This window comes from Microcaecilia unicolor, chromosome 4 (genome assembly GCF_901765095.1).
Source record: "Microcaecilia unicolor chromosome 4, aMicUni1.1, whole genome shotgun sequence".
NCBI classification, from domain to species: domain Eukaryota; kingdom Metazoa; phylum Chordata; class Amphibia; order Gymnophiona; family Siphonopidae; genus Microcaecilia; species Microcaecilia unicolor.
In genome coordinates, this window is record NC_044034.1 from 296129020 (window position 1) to 296142859 (window position 13840).

Below are 13840 nucleotides of genomic sequence, written 5' to 3' on the forward strand. Positions count from 1 at the left end.
TTATTTGCTGCACAGCCATTTCCTGTAGGAAAGCGAGACTGCGGTAAAAGGGGGCCTTGGCGCACATGAAAACCCCTTTTGCCACAGATTGGTAAAAGGGACCCTCAATTCCTACAGCTGAGTTAAGAAAAGGGGAAGATCAAGGTGCAGTACTAATTTGCCTTCTGATCTACAGCTGTTAGTAACGGAATCAGGTTATCACACCACCACCTTCAATGAAACCTTCGGAACAGCTACCAACTCCAATCACAATTCCAGAATTAACTATAAATCAAATGAGAAAAAGAGTCACTATAGTTGCTTCACAAGCCATAACTAAACAAACAAACAAAAAAAAATCCCTCAAAGGCTGCTGGTTACCTTAACATGTACAAACCCCTAATCAGTTGTTCTTGGTCAGGCAAACCTTGGCTTTGTAAATACAAAATGAAATATTACATGGCTGAAACATGTCCAGGGCAGGACTAATAGAAGAAGCAGTATGAAAGGACTGATAAGAACCTATGGCAAAAACTTTTCCAGTAACACAAGGCAACATCTTCAGAGCATAACCTCCATTTCCAAAGTCTTCTCTTGCCATGCCAGGAAAATGAACAGCCAGTTGGGCGTTTCTTTACAAGGAAGATACTTGGCTCCTCAGAGTCCCATCCCTCCAGCTGGTTCTCACACTGAGGAACTGAATTTCAGGGTAATAGCCACTTAAAATGTCCATAACAACTGAGTCTTCCCACTTACAAAATGATGTCCACCTTCTATATCTTTAATAAGTAATTAAGAGAATATGCTTTTATTCAACATCCATTTGGACTGGCATATGAAAAGTTACTGATCTGAAACCATTTTATTAAAAACCATATAGATAAATGCAGGATAAAAGTGTGGACACTGGCAGGGGTATGGAAGGAGGTCATTTTTAACTCTCCTTATTTACTTTTCTTCAGGGAGGCTCCCTTTGGAAATAAGTTTGCAGGTGTTAGTTCCGTAGCTAAACTGAAATTTCCTTATACTGGTAAATTTTATGCAATTTAGGCAGTTGCAGACAACCATCAACAAGGACTAGCTTTTTATTCAGTTCCACATTTTCTATCTTTAGCTTAAAGTAAACTCTTCTAAGTGTGTGCATCTCCCACCTCTACAGGACAGACAAAACTCCTATTTAGACATATTCCTAGTTCTTTATTTAGGCTCCAGAATATTTCTCTCTTTAGTGTGTTAGTGTAGACTGTAGTTACTGGGTTAGCTACTCTGCCTTTATGAAATAAGATTTGGGGGAGGGGGGGAAGGCATGCTACAGTGCCTAGAAGGTCTCAATGTTCCCATCAAGAAAGTTTTAGCTGTGCTTTCAGAGGATAGGTTACCAATAACCCCCCCCCCCCCCCCCCCCACAAACACAACAAAGTACTAATTACTGAAGATGCTGGATGTCAGAGAGAGAAAGATCATCTGCCTATCCTCCCATGCCACAACTACCCAAAGGTCCCACTTATTCATACACCATCACAAGAAAAATTACACAGACTTCACGGGTTCAAAGAACAGTACACAATTCACAGATAGTACCATCATGATATAGAGAGCATATAGATATGGATGTGTGTGTTGTGATTGTGAATCAGAACTGGAGGGAAGATGTTCTACCATCAACACAGATTAACTTAAGAGGAGAATAAAACATTAACCCTATTAAAACTTGTGATATGTGCATAGGGGCTATGTTTATTCATTCACTTAGGGATATGCTGAAAACACGAGTAGGTAAGTGGGTCCTGAGGACCAGGATGAATATTCACTTTGCTATCTTAACATTTCTCTTAGAGGCACAAGCTGCTTCGCAGACAAGTCTTATGCCTTAGGAAAAAGGACATGAGTTGCATGAAAAGAAAAAAAGGAGAAAGCAAACATAAAAAGGAGAACATTACTGGCCACCTAAAAACAAAAATAAACACATTGCACAGGACACTTCATAAGCTGGACAAAAACAGAACTGGGAAACCTAGGAAGTCCTAGAAAATTCCACCCATGTTAGCACTGTTTGGGTTTTAAAGTGCATATGGAAGAAAAGCAAACCCCTCTCTGAATCTTCTCCTAATCAATAGCACCCTCTGCTGGCAGTGTATAAGTTTATCTTTCATCTAAGGGTACCGGATGACATCCCAGAGATGCAGTTTTCATTTGTATCTGGCACTTTAGAGAATCTTTCTTCAATTCTGGGACAGAGCATCAACAAGGAACCAGCTTACCACATTTTATGCTATCTCTTCCTTCCTATTGTAACTGCTCCTCTACAAAACTATTCTCCTATGTACCACCCCCAGCAATGGCTCTAATCAGACTTCTGGCATTTCTAGATAGTTATGTCCCTACAGTACTTTGAACCATTTTAACAGATCTGGACAACAATGTCTTAAACCTCTGGAGCAGCACTGATCTCCTCTCCTGGAGTACAGATATAGTTTGAACACAAGCCTGCAGGTTTCAACCAAGATCTAATCAAATAGTAAGAAGAGACTTGTTAACACCTAGTCCGGTATTAAAAAAAAAAAAAAAAAGAAGATATATGCATAGAATTTAAAATGAGAGGTTATGTTCATGTGGTTAACACAGCCTTTTCTTTTAGATTGGCACTTGGAGCCTGCAGTGTTCTGATACCACGTATTCCTAATTGCAAAAGGCTGGTGATTGGGGGAGGAAAATATTCCTTCTTTCCCTGGAAAACAATGGACACTATCTGGGAATTGAAATAATGAGCCCCCCCCCCCCCCCCCTCATGAAGAAATTATTTTCTTCTAAATCAGACCAGTGGTTTTGTGTCCCTCATTTTAAACAAGGAAACAGTATTTCTCTTAATGGACTCACAGCTGCCTCTTAACATACAATGTAGTACAGAGAACAGACAGATTCTGCACAAAAGGCACCACAGCAGTCTCATTTTTGATAAAACAAGCGTGCAGTGATGATTCTGCCACTGGCCAAATATGGGTCTTAAAACAGTGTAAGAAATAACCACCCACAGGCAGAGGGAATTTTCCAGAAGGGTTACACCATTTGCTTCCTCCTTCAATCACGTAGGGTACTGACTGTTTCTCCTTGTAAAGGAAAGCAACATTTACATACAGAGACATAGATAAGCCATCCCTTTTCTTTCCCACAGTCTGGGCTACGGATGCAGCACATTCTTTGAGGTGGGATTTTAAACCTGGATATACAGAACCCTTAGGGTATTCTCTACAACTTTCATTTCTCTCTGCCCTTTGCATATGAAAGTTCTGGGTACAAGTCAAAGCCTGATGGTCTGAAGCAGTGGTGGTGGTGTCTGCCAATCCTGGTCACATGATCTCACAGCAAGAATTCTGCTTCCGTGCCTAACGGGACAGAAGAGAAAGGGACAGACAAAAGCATTGACAGAGTTTCATTAAGCAAATTTTCAATACAGCAATGCAACACCAAGTCAGCAGCTAGGCTGGCATCAAGAAGAGTACACACTGTCAAACTCACTTCGTGAAAAGGCAGCCCAGCACATGCATACAGTGTACTTGAGCTGGAGAGGTGAAGGGGACTGAAGTTCCAACTGTGTTTTTCATGCTAATGGCAGAAGTGTGTAATCTGTTACCAAGTAGCTAATGGAGCTCACTTTCTCAAAGCACTTAGATTTACAAGGTTACATAGGGGCTCATTATCAAAGCACTTACAAAGTTCCATAAGTTACTATGGGGCTCATTTTTGAAAGAGAAAAACTTCTAAAAAGTGGCATAAAGCAGCATTTGGATGTTTCTCTCACAAAAAATCCAAATCAGTATTTTTGAAACCTATTTTTCCTACCTTTTTCTATGCTGTTCGTCTGCAGTGCATCCAAATCTCAAGGGAGCGTGTTAAGGGCGGGATTTGGACGTTCCTAAGACTTAGACATTTTTCAGCCATAATGGAACAAAACAAAACTAAAAGTAAGACATTATGAGCTAGACCTGTTTTTATAATGAATAAGGCACAAAAAGATGCAGCATGCAGGTCCCTGGAGTAGTGTAATAATCTGTGCAGTGCACTATGGAGTGGGGAACTTTGGTCCCTATCTCCCTCTACCTCTCACACTTGTAGTGGAATCTGTGACCCCTCGCAAAGTCACCAAAACCCTACTGTACCCACATATAGGTGGCCCCCTTCACCCATATGGGCTATTGTAGTGGTGTACATTGCATTTTGGAGGGCTCAGGCGACAAAATAAGGAGGCAAAGGTGAGATGTGTACCTAAGAGCATTTTTATGAAGTGCACAAAAGGTCCCCTTAGGGTGCCCCATTGCTCTCTTATGATGTCTGGGGGACTAGTCTGCTAAAAATGCTGGTTCTTTCTACATAGCTTGATTTTCTATGTTTTTCACTTATTTTTTTTTTTTAAATGGACCAAAGAACAAAATGTCCAAAGCACAAAACCTTGTTCAAAATTGTATTGCTGGGAACAAAAACTAGATGTCTTTCTTTTTCGAAAACGACCTTCTTTCCCATTTGGATTTTGGACATTTTGTGCAAAACATCCAAAATCAGACGTCATATTGAAAATGTCCATCTATGTAACTTTGTAAGTCTAAATACTTTGAAAATATGCCTCATAGTAACCTATGGAACTTTGTAAGTCAAATATGCCTCTATATCTATCTTAGTCCAGGTCACATAGTAGCTGTTTTTAAGTGATGCATGGGATAGGGGTTAAAGCACTTTTGTCAGTCCCGTAGGCAGATGCCTTAGGTCTGTTAAAGCTCTCATTGCTTCTGGATTATAGATCAAATCACTCACTGTTTTGTAGAAGGCTTTTGACTGTGTTCCCAGCAGTTCTGATTTGGACACCAAATCATCTAATTTTTCACCCCGTTGTAACAAAGACTCCATAGTGTTGTGCTGTTAAAAAAAAAAAAAAAAAGTAAAGTCATATTTTACAACAGTAGCTTCCGTACCTCCCCCACTCAGTAAATGAAAGGGAGACATGGGAAAGTAAAGTTACCTAATGAACCTTCTCAAAACTATGCTCAGACATGATATGAACTAGAGAACAATTCTAACCAAATACTGCTCTAGTAACCAAGATTCACTTTTAAAGAGGTGATCCGGTTGCTTGATGACAGTGCTTAAGAGACAAGTTAAACTTCTAAGCCCTTGGATCCACAGGGACTATGGATACTGTAGAGGCAGTGGTCACTGTGCTTATGAGGGCAGAAGGAGACAAGAGTCTCAGCTACTAGCAATAGCAAAAATCAGTAGACACAATTAGGGGTGCATCAGTATTAGGCAAAACTAAGCAGTCACCTAGGGCAGTAGTGAGCATGCAAATTAACAGATTTATATGAAACATAAGCGAGGACCTTCAGCATAAAGGACAGGACCGTCTACAGAGAAGCCAAATCTGCAGCAAAAGAAATTAAAGGATTCCTATAAAAAAAGAGCCTGCAACTGAAATGCATCTGGCAAAACAAATACCAAGACGACTGTTTTAGGGTCAGATCTTTCAGAGCACCTTGAGCGAACTGTGGGTGAGTCTAGACCATTCTGAAAAAAGTTCCAAGATCAAAGAAAATATCAGCCTTCTGTGATGACAGTGCTTGGGCACCACATGAAAACTCAGACACCAGACACCCAAACAGGCAAGCAAAGTAGATGACCTGCTGTTTTTCAAAAGAGCAGCAATCACCATCACTGAATAACTGGTCTGTCTCAACCTATGTCTCACAAGGGCTAAGCACCCTAAAGTGCTCTGGCTCCTCTATGAGAAGAGGCCCCTGATGGAGCAGACCAGGATCCCTAGAATGATGCAGGGGAGGCTCTGCTAACATACCACAGCCTGAAAAGCCAGTTTAGAGCCACCAGAATGACTAGGTCAGTGTTGCCAGGTGGGCGGTTTTACCGCCCAATTGGGCGGTTTTCTGCGACCCGCCGCGGGAAATTTTTGCCCGCGGCGGGTTGCGGTTTTTTGGGCTCCTTTTTGGCTTCGGGGCGGTTTTTTCGCCGGCTTTTGCGGTTTTTTCGCCGGCTTTTTTCGGCCGCGGTGGGCGGGGTTAATGACGTTTCTGGGCGGGGTTAGTGACGTGGGAGGCGGGGTTAGTGACGGGGAGGCGGGGTTAGTGACGGGGGAGGCGGGGTTAGTGACGGGGAGGCGGGGCCGATGACGGGGGAGGCGGGGCCGATGACGGCGGGGGCGGGGTTGACGGCGGGGGCGGGGGTGATGACGCGGGGGCGGGGGTGTCAGGGGCGGGGTTTGAGTTTGGGCGGGTTTTGGGCTGGATTTTGGGCTCCTTTAGGCTGGAAAAAAATTTTCCACCTGGCAACCCTGGACTAGGTCAGGGTGGTTCGCTATTCTGTGCGAGACCTGGTCTATGAGCAAACCAAGAAGGAAACACATACATGAGGCCTTAAATCAATGCACCGATTCCTTCTCGTAGCTTTCTATAAATCACCCCAATACACCTCCTCAGCTTTCTCCTTCCCTCCTGTCCCTGCGGTATCTCCAACATATGCACACATTTCTCACCTATAGCACATCCCAGACTGCCCTCCCTCCTTCCCTTCCCCAGCATGCACATATATAGGCATGCAGCTTCTGCTCTCCCTAGATGTCCTCCAGCTTACCCTCTTCCCTCCCTCTCCTGCACTTTTCAGCACAAATAAAGAAGATGAAAGCAGCTACATGCCAGGCTGCATCCTCCTTTGCCACTCTGGCTTCCACCACTGAATTTGAACTGCGGGGCTCTATGGTGTCCTGTTGGATCAAATTCTGCAGACAGAGCCAGTACAATAAAGGATGCCACGGCCTGCATGTAGCTGCCCTCTTCCTTTTCCAATTGTGCTGAAAAGTGCAGGAGAGGGCGGGGAGAGATCAAAGATAGAAGGTAAGCTGGGGGGGGGGGGGATGTCTAGGGAGGGGGTGTGAGGGGGCTCGGAGAAAAGCTACACGAGTGTAGCTGGGGGTGGGAGATGGAGCAGTAGAAACAAGGCCAACTGCCACTGCCTGTTTGGTCTTCATTGCGCAGTTGCACAAAATTTCCCCAGATATAAATCATCTGCTGAAAGCAGAGAACACTAGCAAATCCCATGGCTGCACCACTCCTTATATTGGTGATGCCAGTGTTCTCTGCCTCCTAAGGGGACATAACCTATTCATCTGCACTGATCTAGCAGGATAAGGAAACTCTTCTAATCATTCCAATTACCACAGAGGGAAAATAAACCAGAAGCCAAAAACGCCCTAACTCATCATCAACTATCCAGTCTCACATTCTCCAGAGTGGCCACTGCTATACTATCTTGGCTGTCAATCTGCAATATCTATAGGGACATATCAAATTTTCACAGGTTATAGCTGTCACCCCCCCCCCCCCCCCCCAAAAAAAATAAATAAAACAAATGCTCTGTACATTGCTATAGGCTACTCAGTTTGACTTACTGAGTTTGTTTTTCTAATCTATATGGGAAATAGGCAAAGTCAATGAAGTGTAAAAGAACTATTTCATCCTGTACACAGAGGACGTGTGGACAGTACACAAAGAGCACAACTTTACAAAAACAATTTTATTGCAAAAGAAATAAAGTGACCACAATTTTGTAAGGCAAGGGGAGGTGGTATTAGTGTCTTACCAGAATAATCTTGGTTTCATCTAATTCAGCCTGTACTTTACTCATAGGGTCGGCATCCTGTGGATTCTGGGGGTGAGGGAGAATAATAATAATACATAAAAACATTTTAAAAATGAGGTGCAGAATTATATACAGACAGGTCTACAGTTAAAAAAGTGGGGGTGCCAAAAAGCTCAATTAGGACCCCCTCAATCTCCTAAAAGGACAATTCTAGACACGTATTCAATCTGAAAGGAGGAATAATGAAAATGTAGTACCTAATACTACTACTACTAAAGACTGTTAATTTACAAGACCCTAGGCTTCTTGTAGCAGGAGAAGAGTAGTTGCTGCCCTCAAGAACACCCAAATCCATCTCTCCTACTCAATGAAGGCAGAGGTCAGACTATCACCTACCTCCTCTACAGTACCAATCCTGAATACCCAGGTCCCTGGCCTGCACCTGGGGAAGGGGGAGGGAATAAAAAAAAATAAAAAAATCTTTTTCCGTTTTACATAAAGTTTTTTTTAATGTTTTTTGTTTTTTTTTGGGGGGGGGGGGAGGATTATCATTGTGGGCTACTGTTAGGAGTATGGGTACCACTACAGGTTATTTTATTACAACTTATGCTATTTTAGCACAGGTCCCATTTTATGCTACGAGATCTACAGTAGTTACTAATAACTCCGGTGTACGGTACCCACGTTGATAACTTCCCCCTTTTGACTCTTGGTAGGGTTAGTAGACTGTGAGCATATATGGATGGTGTTAATTAATACATGGGTAAAACGTGTGCGTTAGTTTGGAAAAGAAACAAAATGAAACCAAGTGTTAACTATTAGGTGTCACTGACACTAGATTTCCAAGGATTGATTTTATAGTTCAACTATAGGGTGCTTCTCCACCACTTGTAAGCATTATAGATAGCAACAACAAACTGCATAGCTCAATCATTAGGTGTGAAAAATAAAATGAAATGCACATCTGAATCATTATGAGCTATCTCTGCAAAGACAGGATTGTGACAGCAGGGGTTGGGAAAGTATGTGGAGCATGCCTCATAAGGAGGCATTAGATCTTCCCTGCTAATTTTCTTTCCTTTAGTTCCAGCAGATCAGTCCAGAACTTGAAGGTGTGGCGCCCAAAACACAGAAGTGTGTTCTGCCTATAAGAACAATGTGCAACTCCAGCACTTCAGTATCTGGATTACAAAGCATTGGAAACAACTACAGACACAAACTTCATTACTGTAAATATAATTGATACCATATAAAATCTGCAAAGTAGTATTAAAAAAAAAAAAAAAAAAAAGGAAAGTACTTCAACTGTGAGGAAATGAGATGAACTGCCCAAAAAACAATGCTATCCCTGAATAGGAGTGGGACTGATCTGTTGGGACTAAAGGAAAGAAAATTAGCAGAAAAAGGCAGGTCAGGGCAATTTAGATTTTGGCACCTAGGAGCTGCAGAGGAAGCCTATGGTGAACCATCCAAACAAGGTAAACAGGCAAAAGGAGTGGGGGCATGGGGACCCACACCCCTTGGGCAAGATCCCATGGGATCAAGCCAGAACCTTATCCAGAGGCACTAAGGGTGTGACTGGGGGCTGCAGAGCCAAGTTCCAAAGGTACGAGCAGTGACTGAACCTGGGAGCAGCCGTTAGGCTCAACCATGCTGTGTGGCCGCAGCCAGCAGAGCAGAAAGCTAGGTCAGGGATAGGAGCACCACAGTAGATCTACCCTTCTGCTGGACGGTGGAAAAAAATACAGGATTGTTCCAGAGAGCACCACAGCTTATACAGTGATGTCTCTGGTAGAATTCAGTTTTCTCTACCCATCTGCTGGTAGGAGGAGATAATAACCCATTTGTTTAGAACAGTGGAGCTGACGTTAAGAAAAACATTTTTTGCACGAATTCCCGCTGCTCAGATAGCCCAGATAAGGTCACTCGGGGTTGGCAGGAGCAGTGTCCTGACACAGTTTGGCGTGCTCCACAGCATGAGCAGCACTAAACGGCTTTACCCGGTGCTACCACACCATGTACAACAGGAAAAGAAGCACCAAGGTACAATTATGTATCATACCTGATAATTTTCTTTCCATTAATCATAGCTGATCAATCCATAGACTGGTGGGTTGTGTCCATCTACCAGCAGGTGGAGATAGAGAGCAAACTTTTGCCTCCCTATATGTGGTCATGTGCTGCCGGAAACTCCTCAGTATGTCGATATCAAAGCTCCATCCGCAGGACTCAGCACTTAGAGAATTACACCCACAAAGGGACACTCTGCCCAGCTCACCACCGCCGAAACGGGGGAGGGGAATTAACCCAGCTCATCCCCACACAAGTGAGGGAGGGGAATCTGTCCAGCTCATCCCCGCGGAGCGGGGGAGGGACACCACACCCGCCGATGCGGGGGGATCTGGCTTATCCTGCAACCGCAACCGCGGGAGGAGCTGACTGACCCTAACACCACCGAAGCGGGAAGGGTACAAAGCTGCCCTACAGCCGCACGAAGCGGGAGGGAGTGCCGGCAGAATTTAAGTCTCAATCCAGCCCCGTAAAACGGAGGGGAGAGGAATGCAGCAGCTCACTGTAACACAAATTCGTCTCAACTCTTGAAGAATCCATTGAAAAACTTGAACACGAAGTCCTCCTGAACAGGAACTGAAGACTAAACTTGAACCTGAAATGCAACCAGAATATAAACAATACAGATATCTGGGAGGGACTATGGATTGATCAGCTATGATTAATGGAAAGAAAATTATCAGGTATGATACATAATTTTACCTTCCATATCATCATGCTGATCAATCCATAGACTGGTGGGATGTACCGAAGCAGTACTCACCCAGGGCGGGACACTGAAATCCCTGACCTCAACACTGAAGCTCCAAACCGGGCCTCCGCCCGTGCCGCCACAGTCAAGCGGTAATGCTTGGAGAATGTATGGGCCAATGCCCAAGTTGCCGCCTTGCATATCTCTTCCAAGGAGACGGAGCCGGCCTCTGCCATCGAGGCCGCCTGAGCTCTAGTGGAGTGAGCCTTCAGCTGGATAGGCGGCACCTTCCCCGCGGCCACATAAGCCGCTGCAATGGCTTCCTTGACCCATCTTGCCACTGTAGGCTTAGCAGCCTGCAGACCCTTACGAGGACCTGCAAACAGGACAAACAGATGATCCGACTTCCGGAAATCATTGGTCACTTCCAAATATCTGATGATGACTCGTCTCACATCCAGATATTTAAGAGCAGAGTATTCCTCTGGGTAGTCCTCCCTACGAAAGGAAGGGAGACAGAGCTGCTGATTCACATGGAAGCGAGAAAATCTTGGGCAGGAAGGAAGGCACTGTGCGAATAGTCATTCCTGCCTCAGTGAACTGCAGAAAAGGCTCTCGACATGAGAGTGCCTGGAGCTCGGAAACTCTTTTGGCTGAAGTGATAGCCACCAAAAAGACTGCTTTCAACGTCAGGTCTTTCAGAGATGCCCTCGACAAGGGTTCAAAAGGCGGCTTCTGTAATGCTCTTAGCACCAGGTTGAGATTCCACGCAGGCACCACCGAGTGCAGAGGAGGGCGCAGGTGATTAACTCCCTTGAGAAAACGCACCACATCTGGCTGCGAAGCCAGGGAAGCACCCTTCAGGCGGCCCCTGAAGCAAGCCAGGGCCGCTACCTGGACTTTAAGGGAACTGAGCGACAGGCCTTTCTCCAGACCTTCTTGCAGGAATGCCAACACTGAAGAAATTGGAGCAGTGAATGGAGAACATGAACCTGCTTCACACCACGCTGCAAAGGTACGCCAAACCCTGGCGTAAGCAGTAGAAGTAGAGCGCTTCCTCGCTCTCAGCATAGTGGCGATGACCTTGTCTGAGAAGCCCTTCTTCCTCAGACGCTGCCGCTCAATAGCCAGGCCGTAAGACCAAAGGGGGAGGGATCCTCCATCACCATGGGACCCTGATGTAACAGACCCTGCTCCACTGGCAGCCGCAGAGGATCGTCGACTGAGAGCCTGATCAAGTCCGCATACCAGGGACGTCTGGGCCAAACCGGACCCACCAGGATTACCCGGCCCGGATGCTTTGCCACCCGGTCTAGCACCCTGCCCAACATGGGCCAGGGCGGGAACACATAGAGGAGCTCTTGTGTCGGCCACTGTTGGAGAAGAGCATCTACTCCCAGGGATCGAGGGTCCCGTCCTCTGCTGAAAAAGCGCGGCACTTGGCAATTGGCCGATGACGCCATCAGATCTAGGCTCGGCTGGCCCCAGCGCTTCGTGATGCCCAAGAACGCCTGAGCAGATAGCTGCCACTCTCCGGGCTCCAAGGTATGGCGACTGAGAAAGTCCGCCTTGACATTCATGACTCCGGCAATGTGGGCCGCTGACAGCTGTTCCAGGTTCGCTTCTGCCCACTGGCATAGATTCATGGCCTCCTTGGCTAGAGGGGCGCTCTTGGTACCTCCCTGGCGGTTGACATAGGCCACAGCCGTGGCATTGTCCGACAGGACCCGTACTGGCTTCAACGCCAGTACCGGGATGAACTCCAAAAGCGCCAACCGAATGGCTCTGAGTTCCAGGAGGTTGATAGACCACTTTGCCTCTGCAGGAGACCAGAGACCCTGCGCTGTCCTTCCCAAGCAGTGGGCTCCCCAGCCCGACAAAGAGGCGTCCGTCGTGACGACAATCCACTCCGGGGTCACCAGAGGCATTCCTGCAGACTTGTCTGTCTGCGTCCACCAGCTCAGCGCCTTGCGCACTGCTGGGTCCAAGGGAAGGCGCACAGCATAATCCTCCGACATCGGAGTCCAGCGCTGCAGCAGAGTGTGTTGTAGTGGTCTCATATGAGCCCTGGCCCAGGGCACTACTTCCATCGTGGCCGTCATAGAGCCCAACAGCTGCACATAGTCCCAAGCCCGAAGAGGAGAGGCTACTAGGAACTGGTCCACCTGAGCCTGAAGCTTGACAATCCGATTGTCTGGCAGGAACACTCTGCCCACTTGGGTGTCAAATCGAACTCCCAGATACTCCAGGGACTGAGTTGGGCGCAGCTGGCTTTTCTCCCAGTTGATGATCCACCCCAGGGAGCTCAAAAGAGCAACCACCCGGTTCACAGCTTTGCCGCACTCTGCATAAGAGGGGGCTCGGATCAACCAGTCGTCCAGATAAGGATGGACTTGTACTCCTTCCTTCCTCAGGAAGGCCGCGATGACCACCATTACTTTGGAGAAGGTCCGCGGAGCAGTAGCCAACCCGAACGGGAGGGCTCTGAACTGGAAGTGTCGGCCCAGGACTGCAAAACGCAGAAAGCATTGATGAGGAGGCCAGATGGGAATATGCAAGTACGCTTCCTTGATGTCCAAGGATGCCAGGAACTCCCCTGCCTTCACTGCTGCTATAACAGAGCGGAGAGTCTCCATGCGAAAGTGCCGAACTTTCAAGGCCCGATTGACCCCTTTGAGGTCGAGGATAGGCCGTAAAGAACCTCCTTTCTTTGGTACCACAAAGTAAATGGAGTAACGTCCCTTGCCAAGCTGATTTTCTGACACCGGAAAGACCGCACCCAGGCGGATCAGATTGTCCAAGGTCTGCTGCACTGCCACAGCTTTGACCGGAGACTTGCAGGGAGAGAGTACAAACCCGTCTCTTAAGGGTCGGCAGAACTCTAGCTTGTAGCCGTCTCTGATGACTTCCAGCACCCAAGCGTCTGAAGTTATTGTGGTCCACTCGCCCAGAAACGAGGACAGCCGTCCTCCAATCTGCACTGGGGGGTGGACGAGACCCTGGGGGAGGACCGGAGGGAGCACCTCCGGGACGGCGGTCTCTGCAAAAGGAATGCTGCTTGGGGGAGAAGTTCCTCTTGAAGGAAGAGGAGGCAGAAGAGCCCGACCTGCCCGGGCGGTACCGACGGGCTTCCTGAAACCGTCCTCTGGAGGTACCGGGGCGAGTACTAGCCCGAGTCCTGACCTCTGGTAACTTCTTGCCCTTAGACGTGCCGAGATCGGTCACGATTTTGTCCAGCTCGACCCCAAAGAGCAGCTTGCCTTTAAAAGGCAATTTAGCCAGGCGGGATTTAGAGGCGTGGTCAGCAGACCAATGCTTCAGCCAAAGCCACCGCCGCGCAGAGATTGTCTGAGCCATGCCTTTGGCTGAGGCCCTCAAGACATCATACAGCAAGTCTGCCAAATAGGCCAAGCCCGATTCCAGGGCCGGCCAATCAGCCCTCAAGGAATGATCCGAGGGGGAAGC

General features: G+C 46.8%; 1 protein-coding gene across 4 annotated transcripts in view; it reads right to left on the minus strand.

Moving 5' to 3' along the window:
* Positions 1 to 1376: 1376 nt before the first annotated feature.
* Positions 1377 to 13840, minus strand: part of LOC115469273 (synaptobrevin homolog YKT6-B) — a 43785-nt gene continuing 31321 nt past the window's right edge. For all 4 annotated transcript variants that reach the window (XM_030201759.1, XM_030201757.1, XM_030201758.1 and 1 more), the window contains exons 6-8: positions 7615 to 7680; positions 4786 to 4887; positions 1377 to 3362 (exon numbers count right to left, since the gene is read on the minus strand). In XM_030201759.1, the coding sequence (XP_030057619.1) occupies positions 3327 to 3362; positions 4786 to 4887; positions 7615 to 7680 (204 nt within the window). In that variant the 3' untranslated portion in view covers positions 1377 to 3326. The remainder of the gene's footprint in view (positions 3363 to 4785; positions 4888 to 7614; positions 7681 to 13840) is intronic.